The sequence below is a fragment of the Barbus barbus genome (genome assembly GCF_936440315.1).
Source record: "Barbus barbus genome assembly, chromosome: 27".
Taxonomy (NCBI): Eukaryota; Metazoa; Chordata; class Actinopteri; order Cypriniformes; family Cyprinidae; genus Barbus; species Barbus barbus.
This window is the reverse complement of record NC_136755.1, coordinates 19151077-19168860: the sequence shown is the minus strand read 5'-3', so window position 1 is coordinate 19168860 and position 17784 is coordinate 19151077. Positions and strand designations below refer to the sequence as shown.

The 17784-nt window shown below is 40.7% G+C and overlaps 2 protein-coding genes and 1 long non-coding RNA gene across 6 annotated transcripts in view; 1 reads left to right on the top strand and 2 right to left on the bottom strand.

Annotated features, from left to right (window-relative positions):
* Positions 1–8301, bottom strand: part of LOC306847503 (protein argonaute-4-like) — a 23430-nt gene extending 15129 nt beyond the window's left edge. For all 4 annotated transcript variants that reach the window (XM_079381457.1, XM_079381458.1, XM_079381459.1 and 1 more), the window contains exons 1-6: positions 8145–8301; positions 3972–4143; positions 3243–3363; positions 2924–3105; positions 2691–2827; positions 2456–2590 (exon numbers count right to left, since the gene is read on the bottom strand). In XM_079381457.1, coding sequence (XP_079237583.1) covers positions 2456–2590; positions 2691–2827; positions 2924–3105; positions 3243–3363; positions 3972–4143; positions 8145–8163 — 766 coding nt within the window. In that variant the 5' untranslated portion in view covers positions 8164–8301. The remainder of the gene's footprint in view (positions 1–2455; positions 2591–2690; positions 2828–2923; positions 3106–3242; positions 3364–3971; positions 4144–8144) is intronic.
* LOC306847517 overlaps positions 1–17784 on the bottom strand; it is a 779007-nt gene that overhangs the window by 484447 nt on the left and 276776 nt on the right. The window lies entirely within an intron of this gene.
* LOC306847501 (claspin-like) lies at positions 8162–17784 on the top strand. The gene is made up of 24 exons (XM_079381455.1): positions 8162–9186; positions 9624–9735; positions 9919–10259; positions 10341–10505; positions 10597–10653; positions 10739–10811; positions 11306–11408; positions 11531–12021; positions 12107–12295; positions 12390–12544; positions 12658–12851; positions 12928–12980; positions 13147–13331; positions 13691–14216; positions 14300–14360; positions 14473–14554; positions 14792–14910; positions 15075–15236; positions 15591–15712; positions 15851–15978; positions 16057–16174; positions 16347–16423; positions 16600–16761; positions 17089–17784. The coding sequence occupies exons 1-24, from the start codon at positions 9163–9165 to the stop codon at positions 17203–17205; spliced, it is 3816 nt and encodes a 1271-aa protein (XP_079237581.1). The 5' UTR covers positions 8162–9162; the 3' UTR covers positions 17206–17784.

Below are 17784 nucleotides of genomic sequence, written 5' to 3'. Positions count from 1 at the left end.
ATGAAAACATTTGCATATTGGAACGCTTGGGTAAGACCACGTCACATCAAACAACAGCCTTCTGTCTGTGCCTCCATTTACTTGCCCGTTTTCACCACTTTCGCTTTAATTCTCCTGCACGGACTCGTTCGCTAAACTGAACATCCAATCAGAGTTCTCGCTCTCATCAATGGTCCCGAGGCTGATTCAACAAGTTAAATCAGGCAAACTACCGCCGACGTGAGCCCGACAAGTGGAACACACCAAACAAACTAGCCCCACAGCCGCTCACCGACGGCCAATCGTCAGCTTGGTGTGTCCCGGCCTATAGAACAACTGATAGCAAATTGATTTTTTCACTAATATATGACTTGACCTGAAGGACAGACGCAGGTAATCGCACACCTTCATCTAATCTCTCTCTCTCTGTTCAGAGATAATCTACGGATTCTCAGTACAAATCACAATTGTACATAGAGGCATTCAATACACATGCATTAAAGGTGCAGCAGAACATCTTGGAAAATGCTAACTTTAGCCTGATAGCACTGAAAGCAAACGTCGCACCCTCCCTGCAAATCGCTGTCCAAACCCATGCCTCCTGAACGTATATACGCACACAGACCAGACGACCAGAGACAACATTACTACAATACATCATATGTCGTTCACCGGTGAGAGAACTTTATAATACAGTTAGTAACCGTACTACAATCCCAGGAAGGAAGGTCAGGTTGTTGATGTTTGCCTGCCATTCTCGCTCTGCCTGCACAGTGTATGTGAATGCGCTGATGATGTATCCTGTCTGTGCGAACCGGTTACGTAGAGGTATGCTAATACATATGTTGACAGGCAGGTAGGAAAGTCAATCAAAATGTTTTGATTGGATGAACATTTCTTGGTCCTACGCCTTCCACAGAATATATAAATACATTTAGACCACATAACTTAACGATTGCTATGGGGATGTGAGGAGACTTTCAACAAGCATAAAAATGTTTCTGAAGACAATCATCTATTGCACCTTTAAGTGTAAAACGCATAGCCTCATGAAAGGAAAAGAAAAGAAAACGCAAACATCGTGGTTGTTGCGGTTGGCTTGTTAGTAAAAGTAGAAAAAAGCTCTGCACACTGTTAATCCCTTTATTTTAAATGTTTAAAAAGCGACGTTTTGGTGAGAAGACCTTCATCAGGCAAACAAATACAAACAGAATTGATGTGGTCATCCTCTTTTTAATTGTGATATAGCCACTCACATGATTCACCTTGATTACCAACAGGTGTTATCAATTGGAACTCTGCCTTAAATCTTAGGCTACGTCCACACGAAGACGGGTTTCTCCATATCCGATCTTTTTTTTTGCCTCGCTCTAAAAAAATTCCGTAAACACTGAGTCGTCTCAGGAAATATCTGCGTCCACACGGAATCACTGAAAACGATGTAGTACACATGCCAGACCAATGTGGCGCTGTAATTCTGCCACAGAGATACACAAAAAAGCAGAGAAGAAGACTTGGACCATGTGCGTAAACCTTGCGGGCTGAATATAAACTAACACACAAAGCAGAAGATTTTGCTTTAATAATACTAATGAGCTCAGTAGGTTCTGCAGCACGAACACAGGCACGTAGTCTGATATTGTTGTTGTCGCTGTTATGTGACGTAGCGGTGTCTGATTAGGGGCGAGACGTGGGCTGATGACGTCATCGTTTCAGAAAATATACGGATTCGCCGTCCACACGAAAACATGGAAACGGCGTTTTCAAATTTATCCACCCTGGGACCCGGTTTCAAAAATGATCGGTTTCACTCTTCGAAAATGCCGGTTTCGTGTGGACGAAACGCCTATACGGTAAAGAATTTATGCGTATACAGAGAAACCCGTCTTCGTGTGGACGGGGCCTTAGTATTTATTGAGAGTCTTGCTTCTGTTTGTATGTGTTTGCCTGATGAAGTTCTTCTCACCAAAACGTCGCTTTTTAAACATTTAAAATAAAGGGATTAACAGAGTGCAGATCTTTTTTTCTACTTTTCCTGATCACTTTTTGATCTTGCACCTGATCGAGATACTCTTGGATGTGCATACCTTCTTTTTTTTCATTCGGTTGGCTTGTTAGTATCACAGTATTACAATATCGCGGTCATCGCGTCAGCTCTAGCAGTAAAACATATTAGAAAACTTATGAAGGATCACGTGACACTGGAATAATGGCTGCTAAAAATTCAGCTTTACTGCCACAGGAATAAATTATAATGTTAAAATAGAAACCATTTCTATTGTAATATTTCGCAATAGTGCTGGTTTTACTGTAATTTTGATCAAATAGATGTAGACTTGGTGAGCATAAGACTCTTCAAAAACAAAATAAGAAATATCTTACCACCTCCAAACTTTTGATAGGTAGTGTAAACTAAATTTGAGCTACAGTAAATGACATTATGACCCATTTTACAACAACATGCTTTATCCCTCACCTCGGATCTCCTTGGTGAACTTGACACGTTGTGAATCTGTAAGGGGCTTGGTCTGCTCGTTGATGTTCTGGATGTCCAGAACCTCACACATGAACTCAATGACAGGCTGGGCTCGGTAGAAGGCAGTAGCTGAAACTGCAGAGTAATAAATAAAATTAAAATTGGTAGAGTTGGGCATATTCTGGAGATGCACAAAAACACATAGAAGGAAAAGATTTAGGAAGACAAAACATACCATCTATGTTGAGCATCATGTTCCACATTGCTGGACGGACAGACTGATGGAAACCAAACCAAACCTCCCTCCCTCCTCCCAGTGGGTGGTAATACCCCTCTGGTGGTGAGAAAAAGGAACGACCTACTGGAGTGTACCTGTATCAAAAGGTGCGAAAGATTTCAAGCCAACCTAAGCAAAAAACGTTTACACAACTCACATGCGCAAATAGGATTTCAGAGACTGTGGTTTACCGCATGGAGGGCAGGTGACGAGTGATGACATCCAGAGCCTGTACAGAATCCTCCGGGACCTCGTTCAAGTGACCAGACAGAGCTTCCAGGAGCATCTGCAGACTCACCACTGACACCCACTGCAGAGACACCTTGAAGGTCTGATCCTTCCCCTCACCTGGCAATGTCACCTCCAGATCCACCTGCATTACATGTCAAGAACGCTTATTTTTAAAAGGAGCTTTTCTTCTTGCAATAAGAAGTTGAACACAAGGATATTGTTATGTTTATTAAACATTTGGGAAAACCCAAATACTGCATTTGATCATGCTTTGCTTACCCTGTCTCTCCCGATGGGTAGCGGATGCGCCGTATACATGTTCCTCTTGCCATCATAACCAGGCTGCGTGTCCCCAAAGATCTGCATCTTAAAATGTCTCACCATCGTGTCCACCACCTCTCTATAGTATAAAACATATCCCAAATTCACAATCATTCAAATACATTTCCACTGCTAGCTACATAAGCAAATTTCATGAATACATCCCTAACATAAATTAATACACATACTACTGTTCAACAGTTTGGGGTCAGCACTTTTTTTTTTAGGAAACTAATGATTTTAATCAGAAAGGATGTGTGAAATCGATAAAAAAATGACAGCAAAGACATTCATAATATTCCAAAAGATTTATTTAAACTTTCTACTAAGAATCTTGAAAGTTCTCAGTAGTTCTTATTCAGTTTCCACAAAAACTTTAGGAAGCACAACCGTTTTCAAGATTGATAAAAAATGTTTCTTGAGCACCAAATCAGCATAATATAGTGATTTCTAAAGGATTGCGTGACACTAAAGACTGGAGTAATGGAATTAAAAGCTAAATAAATATATGCAGCCTTGGTGAGCATTAGAGAGAAAAAACAAAACAAACAAAAGAAACCATTCCTTAAACAGAGCAATTAAAGAGGGTCCTCGCACCATTGGTGCTTGGGCCCTAATGACCCAAAATTAAATTAAATCTGACCATCTGTATCATTAATTTTTTGTAAGAAATCTGCTTGCACTCACCTGTTGACCCGTCGGGGTCGCTTTTCAGGCTTGATGTCGATGTCATAATGGTAGACGTCGATCTTGGGGATCTGCACCTGGAAGTGATTGGCCAGCAGGCGAATCGGCTTCCCCACCGTACCCAAGCCGGGACGGCGTGGTGGTTGGAAGAGGGAGGTAGGAGCAGGCGGGCCTGGAAGAAACAAACAATTATTTTGTTTAGATGAAGCCAAAAGACTGAGCCTTCTTTTAACGTAGTAGTGGCTACTGACTGAGATCTCATCTGACATATACCATACACTGACGTGCCCTTTTCTTTCATGGAACACAATATGGAGAAAGCCTGGCTTTCAGATTGATTAACAGGGAAGAAAAGAATGACAGAAATACAAACAATTTAAGGCGACATGACTTGACCTTTAACCCACAAACGGTGTAAAAAAAAATTAAAATAAGAAACAATAATAGCCAATCATTAATGTCCTGTCTCCAGGAAGCCCCACGCAAGCTATCAGACAAAAGATTGCGTGTCCACTGCAGACAGACGACAGCAGGGTCATATGGGAAGGGGGTGGGCGGCTGCGATCTGGGATGACGCCATCACAACCCACCAAATCATTTGCTTGCAAAAAACTGTTATAATAGTACAAAATAATGGCCAATTGAAATGTAGTCCTATTTAATCCAAATAGACACTGAAGCAAGAACAGCTTCAAACTATGCAATATACATTCACTTCCTAATTAAAATTTTTAATTATTGGGGCCCATCAGAGTGATATGATGTACCCTTTTGTCAAACCGCTGTGGTTTGCAGGGGTCTAAGCCCCTCACAGACCTACACGCTCCAGTTAGCAAGCCAAGCGCCAGGAAGAACAATTGGGAGCGTCTATAACCGCTCTCTCATCCCTTCCACATACTGTCTGTCTGTCTATGGCTCCCCCTCCTCAACGCCAACAAAGCTCTCTGAACTACAGCATGAACACAGCTGGGGTGGAGATGGGGGAAAACCTGCATTCATCAAAAACCAAGAGGACTCTATATATAGGCCACTCAGCTGTTACACTTCACACCAAGATGGAGTGTCAGACACGATCGCTAAAAGTGGGCAGCTACTGCCTTCAGTCTGCAATCAGGGTCTCACGGCACTCATTATCGAGCCTGTGCTTTCTGTGGTATCCTGATGCCTTCAATTACAATAGGAATAAAGTAATCCATGAACAAAAAAGGCACTGGATTGCTTATTTGATCCAGAACATCTAACAACTGCCTGACGGTCTAGCAGTCATTTGAAGTAAGGGTATGTTCAAAATACCATTTCAGAATCTACTAAATGCTGTTAAGCATACACTATGTACATGGTTTCTGCACATTTTATGAGATTCATAAAACAAGATGCATTTACAAATTACATTAGAGAAGTTTTGTTTTGTGAACTGATGTGAAATCAATCAAAATGAAGTGAGTTTATGATTAAAACAAGAACAAATATCAGCCAGCTGGCTCAGAAAAACAAGAGAAAACATTTCCATAACCCATTAACAGAGGTTTATTCTGTGTTAAGCATAAACTCACTCAAATCTTTCCCTGGAGGGCCAATCTGCTGCAGAGTTTAGCTCCAACCCTGATCAAACTCACCTACCTGTGATTTTCTAATGATCTTGAAGACTCTGATTAGCATGCTCAGATGTGTTTGATTAGGGTTAGAGCTAAACTCTGCAGGAGTGGGCCAGATTTGAGGATCCCTGATTTAATGCCATGACTTCATAAATTTAAGACTTTCTACTCTGATTTACGACCTTTTAAGGCCTTAATTTGTTGAAGGGTCAATTAAGAGCTATTTTAGACTCACAGAAACGGCATTGATTTTTTAAATTCCATGTTGTTTAAAATGCCATAACATTTGGCAGTCCAAACAAATAATCAATCACAATGACATTGTTAAAGATTTGAGCTGTAACTTCTTCTGGTTCATTCATCAAAGCAGAAATAAAAATATTTAGACAAAAATAATAGGTTATCTATGCATTTTATGCATACAAAGGAATAGTATATGCAACGCTAAACATGACAATCATGACAAAAATCGAGAAGGCTTTAAATGAACATGCCACATTTTCTACTCCGCTGCATCGGGAATGTCAAGAAGAAGATCCTGTAATTGATCCATTAATTTGGCTATGAAAAAGGAAAATTCCAAACTGCATCCAGTATCTCTCTACTGGGGGAAACAGGCTAAAAGTGCCACGCTGTGAGCTAAATGGCATGATAGGCTTAATCTGAGGGGGAGCTGGACTAAGTGATGACGCCGTAATGACATTGAGTCTCATGATACAGGCAGATCACCTGGATTACACAGCAGATGCTATACATGACAAAGATATGCAGGATCCATGTTAACTACTTACTGAATCACACACCACAGCCACAATTAATATATCCAAATCTGTTAGAGGCTGCAGTTACCCAAACTAAAGAACTGTTTACATGGCTTTTGATCTTTCATATGCTTCCCGTTAATTTTAGATTACCAAATCATACTTATTCAAATTATAATGAAACGATGCAAGATTGCAACACCATCATAATGAATTGTGGTTTTCAACCTATTTTATTCCTTCAACGTGGCACATTTGGGTTGAATTTTTCATCAGGCACTGAATAGATGGTGAAAAGCAGGTATTATTAGCAGTATGGGAGTTCTGCTAAACATTGACAAACAATGTAATGTTTGGCAGTTGTTTATTCAATTATTTTTATTAAAGATTCCATTTTTTATATTAATTGTTCATAATAAGAACAGAAATGTGGATCCATTAAGGTCAATTTTGATTCCATGTTGACTTTTAAAATCTTGTTTTGTAGTAACAGATAAAAACAATGCTGATGTTGGCTGTCAGACTCAGAGGCCATGAGACTCTGACAGCCACAGAATGTCAACAAACACAAGCTGAGCTGCCGGAGAATTACAGTTTAATATTGCAATCAGCATACATTGTCATTCTTGCAAACACTTTGATGGCAGATCTCTAGCATTGCCTGACCTCAGAGCTGAAGAACAGAAGGTACATTTACAGAGCAAACATTCCCAAAACACACACCAGTTGTTTTTGCTTTTTAGAAAGGAATCTTTCTTACAACATGCACCCTATTAATTTCCTTATTAAAGCATGCTCTCAAACAAAGTGCCATTTAAAAGGCTTTCACACTTGTCCAATAAACAAACGTGATTCTAGACAATACTGACTGAATAAAAATGAAGTTAATGAGCCAGAAGTTAATGAAGTTAAATAACCTGCAAGGTTAATGAAAAGCATCACTTGAGAGAAGCAGGACACATCAGATGTTTTCAAAAGCACTGATGCATTAACAAACAATATGAAAACAAATGCATGGCAATTTGAAGAAGTCAAAGCAAACAAGCTCTCAAAAAATACTGTACCAGCATCGCTTAATTCTCATGCATGTCATGGGCTAAGATCATAATTAAGCTAATTTGTCAGAGGTCAGCGGGTTCATTCTTATAGTGACAACAGCTGGTCGTTGGCTGTGCATGGCGTTAGATACGTGACATTGGCGCTTAAAGTGCTGTCAACCGTTATCCTCTGGCATGGTCAGCATTTAGGCATAAACAAACGCACATGGGCATAACACAAAGCGCCAACAATTAAAAACAAAAGAAAGAGAGACAGAGGGGGAAACACATCCGCGCCCGTATCAACTACACCGCACGAGAGCGTTCATTTGCGATTCAAGCTCGCGCAAAACATTCATAACGAATGTCCACACTTTGCTATCAAACCGTCTGGGATAAAAACATTAAAAATGTGTTACTTTTAAAACAGAGGACGTGTTATTTATTATGCATTGTTCATGGCAGACGCGGAAGAAAGCTGTGTGGTTAAATCCCCACCACCACACAATGCCGTCCTGTCTTCCGCACTGGGCTAGAACCATTTAACGCTCTTTCAGTAATAAACAAACACTTGTTGGCTTCCCAAAATCTCTTTCGCCGAGGCGGAGTATAATTATTAACAGCTTTGTGTCGTTAGTACGGTTTTGACAAGCGGGCGTAGCGTAATAGGGGGATTGTTTTCGTTTTTCCGCCGAGGCCTAAACAGCGCGCTACCGCGGGCCCTGGTGAGGCAGCGCAACGGCCCGCACTACGCTGTCATACATTTTTTTTAGCACTTACCGGGTCCGAGCGCTTCCATGGCCGAGGGATCTCTCTCCGTCTCTGTCCCGGCCTGGCGGCTCCGTACCGACACTGAAATTGGGGGCGGTATCTCGAAGCTTAAGGTGGCTAATTTAAGAAATGGAAGGATGCGTACATATGCAGCGCTCTGCCTGCGTTGCCTTCTGAGTGATTTAAAGCAGATCCATGGGATTTGTAAGTGCGCATGCGCGGGCACGCGGAATTCGGTTGGTGGACGCGCACATTGACACAAAACGGGAAAATGATAAAGGTTTGGGCGGTGAAGTAAACGGATACACAGGCTAGCCAAGTTGTGTGTAGCATTACATAATTTGATTTTAGCATGGGCTCATGGCACTGAAATTAATGCAGTTCAGTTAACCATCTAAATCCAGGGAAAATCTGCTGCGCGCACACTCATTTCAGTTGTAAGTGCCATTTGACACGTGTATTGATTAATAGAAATTGCGGATGGTCAAAGGACTAATCATTAACAAACACTCAAAAGGTTGTGGATGTTTTTCTTTCTATTTACGTGTTATCTTAACAGTTTACATGAAGTATACTGAAAGTTGCTGCATATTTTATTATAGAAATATCCTGCCCCCATGTGGCCAAACTTGCCTTATTTGCTAGAACTCTGTTGTCCATGTACAGTCAGCATTGACCAATCCGACGCGTTATTGGTGTTTCAGCTCTGACCGTCCTGTCCAATCAGCACAGCCCAAAAGCGCCTAACAACCGTTCATCCAATAGCGATGCTCGAAAAGAATGACGGAGAAAGTTAAAGAAAAGCGCTCGAGCCCAGCGCGCGAAGGGTGAAGTTCTATTCGTTTACCACCATCGGGCGGGAGATGGATGTATACATTTTGGCATTGTAATAATAACGTTTACATTTAGATTTTATGACGTTTTGGATAAAAAGACAGCGTTTTTTACGTTTATGCGGCTTTGGAGTGTCTGCATCGTGCGATTGATGTAGTTTTGTACCGAAGAAAACTCCAGACACGACCTAAAGATGAGCTCTCTTCTGTCTGAGCGGGTAACGTATCCGAGCAAAATAACAATATATTACTTTCAAAATACATGTAAATGACTACATTTGTTGAACAAATTCTAGTTTACAACTAATTCGCCCAACAGGTGATAAAGATTTTGAATGAATTCTTCAGGTTATTTGTGTTTGGCTAACCAGCTTAGCTATTCGTCCTGTCTTTTGTCACATAAGGCCTGAGGAATTGTGCACACTTTATTTGCGTTTTTATCTTAATTGTTGCCAATGTCGAATTTATTTTTATTGTATTCTATGTAAGTTAGTGTTTACAGCCAAATAAAAGAATGATAGATACGGTGTAGGTTGCTTTCTAGTTACAATGTAGTGCTAAAAGGTATGCGATATTTACATTCTCTTGTGTTTATTTTTGTAATGAAGTCTGTCAAATTAGTATTAACATTCATACCAAATGTAATATTTTATAGCCTGTAGACCTGGCTGAAGCAAGAACAGCTGAAAGTGATTCAGATAGTGGAATGGGCTCACCAATGGAGGAGCCTGTGATTGACACCAACATGGTCACTGAAGACCAACAAGGTTAGTTGGATAAGATCTTTCTTTTTTTTATGGTAGAGAAACATCTATTTGAGAATTTGATTCATCCTAACTGCTTTGTGTTTGTTGATGAATGAACAAAGGGAATGTTTTTGACACTTCTGAACAGTGACACTTAAAATATGTTGTGGGGTGATAGGTCCTTTTTCAACCGTTGTGTTTCAGATTCAGATGAAGATATCACGGTTAGTCGGAAGGGCCGCTCTCGGAAGGCACTCCAGGACAGTGACAGTGATGGGGAGCAGGAAGAGGCTGGAATGGCAAATGCTCTGGTCTTGTCAGAGTCCAGCGATGAGGAGACAAAGACTAACGAGACTGAAAACATCAAAAAGAAGCGAGGAAAACGAGTATCCCGTATCTCAATGGACAGTGATGAGAGTGAGCCAGAGAAAGTGGAAGTCCAAGTCAAACCAAAAGAAGCAAAGAAGAGGGAGAAGTCACAAAGACGCAAAGAAAAAGAGAAACGCAACGTTGCCCTTGTAAAACGACTGAAAGAAAAAACAGAGGTGGGTGCTTAGAACATTTAACAACTAACTGTTTCAGAATTATTTGTTTTAATCACTTTCCTTTGTTTTTCTCATTTTAAGGAGGCCCTTCCAATCAAAGCAGTTAATGACAGCGGCTATTTGCTCGGAGACTCTGATCTATTTGATGCCCAGTTAGAGGAAGACTCTGAACCGCAATTGGAAGGTGACGAGGAAGAGTCTCTAGATGCTATCCGATCAGCTGTGAAAAAAAAGGTCAAACACAAAGTAAGGACAGACTTTTGCTTCCACTCTCTGAAGTCACCACATGATTTGAATCTGTTATTTATGGATACTTTTTATTATTATTTATCTCTAGCCTCATCTGTCTGAGTTCAGTGGAGATGAAGAACAAGAGAACAGGTCACCACGCAAGGTGAGATTTTTTTTTTTATATTATAGTGATACAGTCTTATTGATTGTGTTAATCGAGTATATTAAAATCACTGACTTGTTTTCAGGAGAGGAAAGCAGCAAAAGCCAGCAAGGAGGCAATCAAGGAGCTTCACAGTGAGAGTCAGAGACTCGTGCGAGGTCAGTTCATAAGTTTCATCTGCTAGGCTCACTAAGTGCACTTACATGCACTTTAGGAGTTTGATTTCAGTTAGACTAAAACAATCAAGTGAATATTGTTCTTTTGAACTTTTTTCATGTATCACGGTTTTCACAATTTTAAGCAGCACAACTGTTTTCAACATTGATAAGACTAAATATTTATTGAACACCAAATCAGCATATTAAGAATGATTTATGAAGGATCATATGACGCTGAAAATTCAGCTTTGCCATCATGGGGAAAAAATGGCATTATAAAATATATTCAAATAAAAAACTTGTTGTTGTTTTTGTAATAGTTCACAAAATGACACTTTTACTGTATTTTGGATCAAATAAATTTAGCTTTAAGCTTATGGCTTCTTTAAAAAAAAACATATATCCAAAAGTGTGGTGTAGATGGGGCAAATCACTTCAGGATAATAATAAAAAGTTGCTCTCCGTGACACTGCTGTCTTTTTATACATTTGCAGAGTCTATGCTCAATCTGCCATATTATATGCCAGAGGCCAAAAGTATCGACCAGTTCTTCAAGAGAAGACCTCGTCCTGAGGGTTGTGCAATGGCTTTACTTAAGTATGCGATCGAGCCTATCGCTAATGAACTAATTGATCTCCTGTATATGTTCATACAGTAGAAATAACCAGTATACTCAATTTGTTTTTTTTTTGTTGCTTTTTTCCCCACTTGTCCTTAAGGTCTGCCAAGTACCAGGCTTGTATTTTAGAGGGCACTACACAACCACCTTCAGATCAAACCACAAGATCTCAGCACATGCCTGAGCAGGACTCAAGCCCTCCAACAGAATCTTCTCTGGATAACCAGTCCTCCTCGACATCCCTACCTCTAGCAGACACAGCCACCAGCACTTATCAGGACAATCCTACCAATGATAGCAACCCACAGACCTCAAATGAAGCAGAAGTAGAGCATGACATAAGCACTGATGAACCCAAACCTGTGGGTCAGGAGAAAGAAACTTCCATTGAGCAAGAAATTGATGGAGATGAACACTCAGAAAAGAAACAGGTCTCAGTTGATCAGGCCCAGACTGCTGCTCAGATGCTCAAACCTCGCAAGGATAAACTAGCTAGACTAAGAGAACTTGGTCTAGATCCTCCTCCTGTGGCGAAGTTGTGTGCAGATGATGGAGCTTTTGTCCAGTTGGAGCCACCTCAGGAAAACCCAGGTGAGATTATGGGATTATCACTTTTTAAATGTCCTTCACTCTTTCACACTATTAGTGATTGACTTTGTGTGTGTGTGTAATACAGCTCTGAAAGCACTACAGGAACGCTTCATGAAGCACATCCAACCTGCTCCTCGCCCTAAAAGGGAGCGCACATTGCAGCTTAATGTGGTGAGGAAAGACAGCGCCCCCTCAGGACAGGAAGAACTATGCTCTGAATCGATCACAATAACTGTCAATGAGGGAGAGGATGAGCCTGCAAATGTCAAACCAGGTGCAATCACTATTTTTACCACAGTGCTTTGATTTCCAGGTATGGAAGCCGTTTTAATGCGCTTTTTTATTGCTCATTGTTTGCATCTTTGTAGGTGAGAAACTGGTACTGTTGAAGTCTCGCTTGCAACAAGCCATGGCCATCCGCAGGAAGGAGGAGAGGGAGCGCAGAGCTGCTCTGCATCGCCTTGACAATGAGGATTGTGAGGAAGAAGAGGAAGCAGAGATGACAGAGTCAGAGGATGAAGAAGTAATAAACATTGGCATTACTTTTGGATTAAAAAAATTCCAGATCTACTACTCTTTTCTCATTTTATAGTCATCAATTTTAATTTTATTTCCATTCTTTTTCTTTTTTTTTAGGGTGTTGATGTATTGTTGGGTGATGGTGGTGATGAAGTGGAGGAGGGAGAAGAGGCAGTGGACAAAGAGGAAGGTGAAGATGAAGTTTCAGTAAAAACATGCCCTTCCCCTGGCTTCAAAAGTCCTTCTCCAACTCCAGCAGACACCGATGGAACATTGATGCTGTTTGCTGGCAACTCTTGTTCCCGCACAGGGTATGTGTACGTTTCCTAATTGCGCTGCTACACACTTTCTGTAGTCCATACTAACTGAATGTCTTTTTCTGTCCAGGGATGGTGTAAGAAGATTAGGCGCAGCTGGCCATGAAGCTGACAATAAAATGGGTGAGTGCATATGGACATTACATACTCCGTTTTACTGTTACTTTTTTTACTGTTTCTTATTTAAAACAAAGTTATTATACCTGTTGCTCTGACAACTGGTCAATCTTTTGGTATTGGTAGTATCAAATATATGTGAAATCAGACTGAATTTTCATTCTTTTCACAGAGGAGGATGACACCCTTTCATTGACTAAAGACAGCTGTCATAACAGTAGTTTTGAGCTGATGAGCTCAATGATCCCATCATACCAGCCAGTCAATAGAGCTGCAGGCAGAGGCCTGTCCAACCGTGCGTTCCGCTCTCCTTCTCCCTGCCTCTTCAGATCCAGCTTAATTGGCTCTGCTTCAAAGGTGAGGGTCTCTTGGTATTCCTGAAATGAAGTTTGTTTGGCCTAATATTTTTGCAAAATGTCACATTTTACCGCTGTTTGGCAGAATTTTGTGGGAGATATCCAGTCATTTCAACAGCCATGCACGGGGGAAAAAAGCTCCCCACACAAATTTCACTTGTGCTCAAGTTATTCTCGCAAATTTTCAGTTTTGGCCAACAAAAAGCTGTGCGTTCACTGAATGTAACTGTGTCTTCTAAATCTTAAATGCACATAACAAGGTGACAGTTGAATTTGAGTTGTAAATGACAATGCTGATTTGCCATTTTAGAAAGTAAATTATCTGTTAAATTAGTAATTTAACACTAAATAATTTTTTAGAGCTCAGGTAAGATGTCTGAACCCTCCCTCTCCCTCCCTGTGGAGGATTCTCAAGACCTTTATGCTCCCTCTTCCCCGAGTGAGTCTGCCCTCCCTCCAGCTGGGGACTCCCAGGGTCGCTTCTCACTGGAGGAGGACACCCACTCCCAGCTACTGGATGCCGATGGCTTCTTAAATGTCGGTCCCCGCGGTGTGCCTAGCCGTTCCCACAAACGGCAGCTTATACTAGACAGTCTGGATGAAAACGCCATGGATGCTAACATGGGTGAGCTCTTAGGGCTCTGCTCAGGGGGCTTCAGAACAGGGCAGACCCAGCAAGGGGCTTCTCAGCCTGCAGCAGAGGATGAGCTGCTGGGGTTGTGCTCTGGAGCTTTTTCTACACAACCTGAAGAGCCAGTCGTCAAGCCCAAGGAGAAGAACAAGACCTTGGAGCCAGAAGTGCAACGAGGGGAGAGTCAAGGCAGCTCAGAGGCAGACATGGACCAGCTGCTGGCTCTCTGCTCTGGCAAGTTCACAGGAAGCCTGTGTAAGTCTTGTTGTTTATACTGAGTATTAAAAGGATACTTGCTAAGTTTTGTCGGTAACAAACTCAATCTAACCTGTTTTTAGCTGCTTCGTCACTGCGATCAGTCTCAAGTCCTGCCTTTGAAAAGCCATCTGAAACGAACAGGTACTAAGCTATAATCGATGTACAAAGATTCATTGCATATCCTTAAAAATTATAGTTTGTATTTTGTTGCTCCAAATCCTAAATGCTTTATATCCTCATACTCTCCCCATAGGAACAAGAACATAATTGAGGAAGAGGAGGAAGGTGACTGTGAGTTCAGGCTCCTGTCAGATGTAGACAGCCTCAGTGAAAAGGTACTCAACAAATAAAAGCTCTTAGAAAACATTTGTTACTTTGCCCAATGTGCCCACATTGGTTCAACCAGTAGTGTGAGTTTGGGGTGGGACTACCTGTTTGTCCAGAAAATGGGGGATGCAATGTTGTATGGTAGCACAGAAATGACACACCACAGCGGTGAATGTGAATGTGTGTCTGTATTTGTTACTACTCTTTTAGTGCTTAGTGCTCTAAATATTTGTTTTTAATTTAAGGATGAAAATGAGGATAAATCAGATGCTGAAGAAGAGGAAACTGAGGAGGAAGAGGAGGAGCAGGAAGAGGAAGAGGAAAGGGAAGCGGTCTTTGGACGACACACTGGCAAAAAAAAAAAGTATGTCTGTTTTTGTTTTTCAGAGATATTTATGAACAATATAAGTTGTTTAAAACCATTGTGGTAGAGGTTGGGAATTACTACGTAATGAATATATTTCAACTTATGTGACAGTGATTTTATGTGTGTATTGATATCTATACATGTTATTTGTGTCCCAACAGCCGTTTAGCAGAGTTTGTGGAATCTGAGGCAGAGTTGTCTGGCAGTGATGTGGGCAGTGAGGATGAGGATGATGATGGTGGTGATGAATACGAGGAGGAAGAGATACAGGAAGATTTGCCATCAGATGAGGAACTGATGGACCAAGTTAACAAGATTCACATGTAAGAAACGTTATCTTAATCCTCTTCTGACTTGCTCTTTTAGTAGGTGGTGGAACAGGTAAGTACTTGCAAAAGCAGCTGAAATGCTTGTTTGGTAGCTTTGCATTTTACATTCGACAGCACAAGTGGGCTTGTCTTCTGCTAGAAATTGTTGTAACATCAGTGTGCCACATGAGGGAGCCAACTTATTTATCAAAGCTAAGCTGGGTAGTTCTGTTATGCCATGTGATCAGACAACTCCATAAGTGTTAGAAATGCCTTAAACCCAATTCCTTTTAGAAATGACTGTGCTGCTTTTGTAGACTGTCATAGTCTTTCACTAGGAACATGAGGCTCATTATGTTCTCCTTACAGGAAGCAGGTCTTGGATGATGATAAGCGAAGACTGCGGCTGTATCAGGAGCGTTACCTTGCTGATGGAGATCTGCATTCTGATGGACCTGGACGAGCTCGGCGTTTCCGCTGGAAAAACATTGGTGGGTTCAGTTTGTGATCTGGATCCCACCCCTCAGTATATTGATGTTGAAGAGAGTTTGAACTTGACTGTGCTTGTAGCAGCTAACTGGAGTAGATGTTTCTGACCTTTTTATTCTTTTTCTGTTTGTTTTGTCCAGATGATAACTTTGAGTTTGGTGGAATGGGTCCTGATGGAGATGGGGAAGAGGAAGAGGAAGATATCGATCAACTTGAGTTGCATAGACGTAAAGAACGGCTAGAGAGGGAACAGTGGTTGAGAGAACAGGTGTGTGTATTTGTAAGAAAAAAAATGCTGTGTGTTCATGCTTGTCTGCATGTGTCTGACTTGGATCCTGTTCTGTAGACTGAAGCTCGAGCCAAAAAGGGAGAGGATGCAGATGATGAGGAAAAGATTGAAGAAGAGGACAGTCAGTTTATGAAGCTAGCTAAGAAGCTAACTGCTAAGACCCTTCAAAAGAAAGGTACTAAGATAGTAAAGATCAGCAAAATCACTATGCACTAATTCAAGTTTTCTGACAGTATTGAGGACTGTAGTGATGGTTGAGTTTGCCCCATGATGGGCATTTTCTGCTGGATACACTTCTAAAACTGCCAGCTACAAAGATACTGAAGTTTTTTTTCACCTATTTACAGACCCTTCAGCTGCTCCTTTGCAAGAGAAGGCGGCTCCCAATACCAACCAGTTCCTAAAGCCATTTCAGCCCACTGTGGTCAGTATCCACAGCACACTCCCTCATGCTGTTCTCTACTTCCTGTGTAAATTTTAGTTTATTAGTGTTGTTTATTCTAGTATTTATAGCAATTCCACTGTTAACTTGTTTAAATTGCTTTTAAGAGGAAATACTGTCACAGATTTGTAATCTTTTGACTTGTGCTTTATCTCCAGGTCAAGAGAGGCTCATTACTCAGTCAGCCTCGAGCAATGTTGCAAAAGTTAGCCAGCATCTCTGACAGCAACCCCTTGGCCCCTCGTAACTCACGAGGTTTCCTCTTCCAAACCCTGTCACCAGAAAAAGAGCCACCTGCATCAGTGGGACCCAGAAAACAGGTACTTTGTTTGATCATTATTTTTTTCCATGTTATTTAGATTTTTACAAGGATATTTTATTTAGGAATTAGAATAAAATTTATGGAAAGGGAGTAGAACCAAAAGAAATGCTGACAGTTTTCCTTGATGCATGATTTTTGAGAAATTAATTCTACCACCGGATGGAGCTGTAGTCTTAGAATGATTGTTATTAAGACACAAGTTGAGGTGTCTCACTACTTTAAAACATTTATCTTGAGTGTTGTTGTATAATGGTAGCTTTTTTCTTTTCAATATAATGACATTTGTTCTTAAGTATGAGTAAAAATGAGTAAATTAACTTTGCAGATTAAGAAAAGAGGACAGATGAACTCTTTTAGCCCTGCTGCCAAGCGGCCATGTCTTGGGAACTCCCTCAAACCTACAGGACCACCACGAAGTATTTTCAACTATCTGGAAAGCTAAAGTTGCTTCCAAACTTCCCAGTGTTACTAACAATTAATACATAATTATATTTGTCCCATTGTCCATACTAAATGCTATGATGTTGAGAGTTTGGGAGTATCATGTAAATATTATGTTTTCCTTTTAAATTATGTAATTTTATTTGTTTTTATAAAATTGTGTATTAAACTGTATTTTAAATCATCACTTCTATTTGCATTTTTACTGCCTAGAATTTTTCCTGTTTAACCTGCTCAAATGGATACAAAAACACTGTTAACCAAAGCATAACCAGACAAGGGTCTTGGTAACCGCTTCTAATCCAGCTCTTTTCTGGAGCCGGAATTTCCTTTTCATTTTTATGTAGTTTTTTTATAATAATCAACCTTGCTCCAGGCTGGACACAACCTCTGATTTGTGACTATATTGTCAAGAGAATACTGAGATCAGCTCTCAGAAGCCGCTGGATGATTTTGAGTTCATTTGTAACATCAGATTTTTAAGGGACAACATGTTGAGCCTCTACATCGCACATTTTGTTTTAACCAATGATCCCAAAAAGAAATGCCCTTTTGAAGATAATTGACCTAGATAAATTAT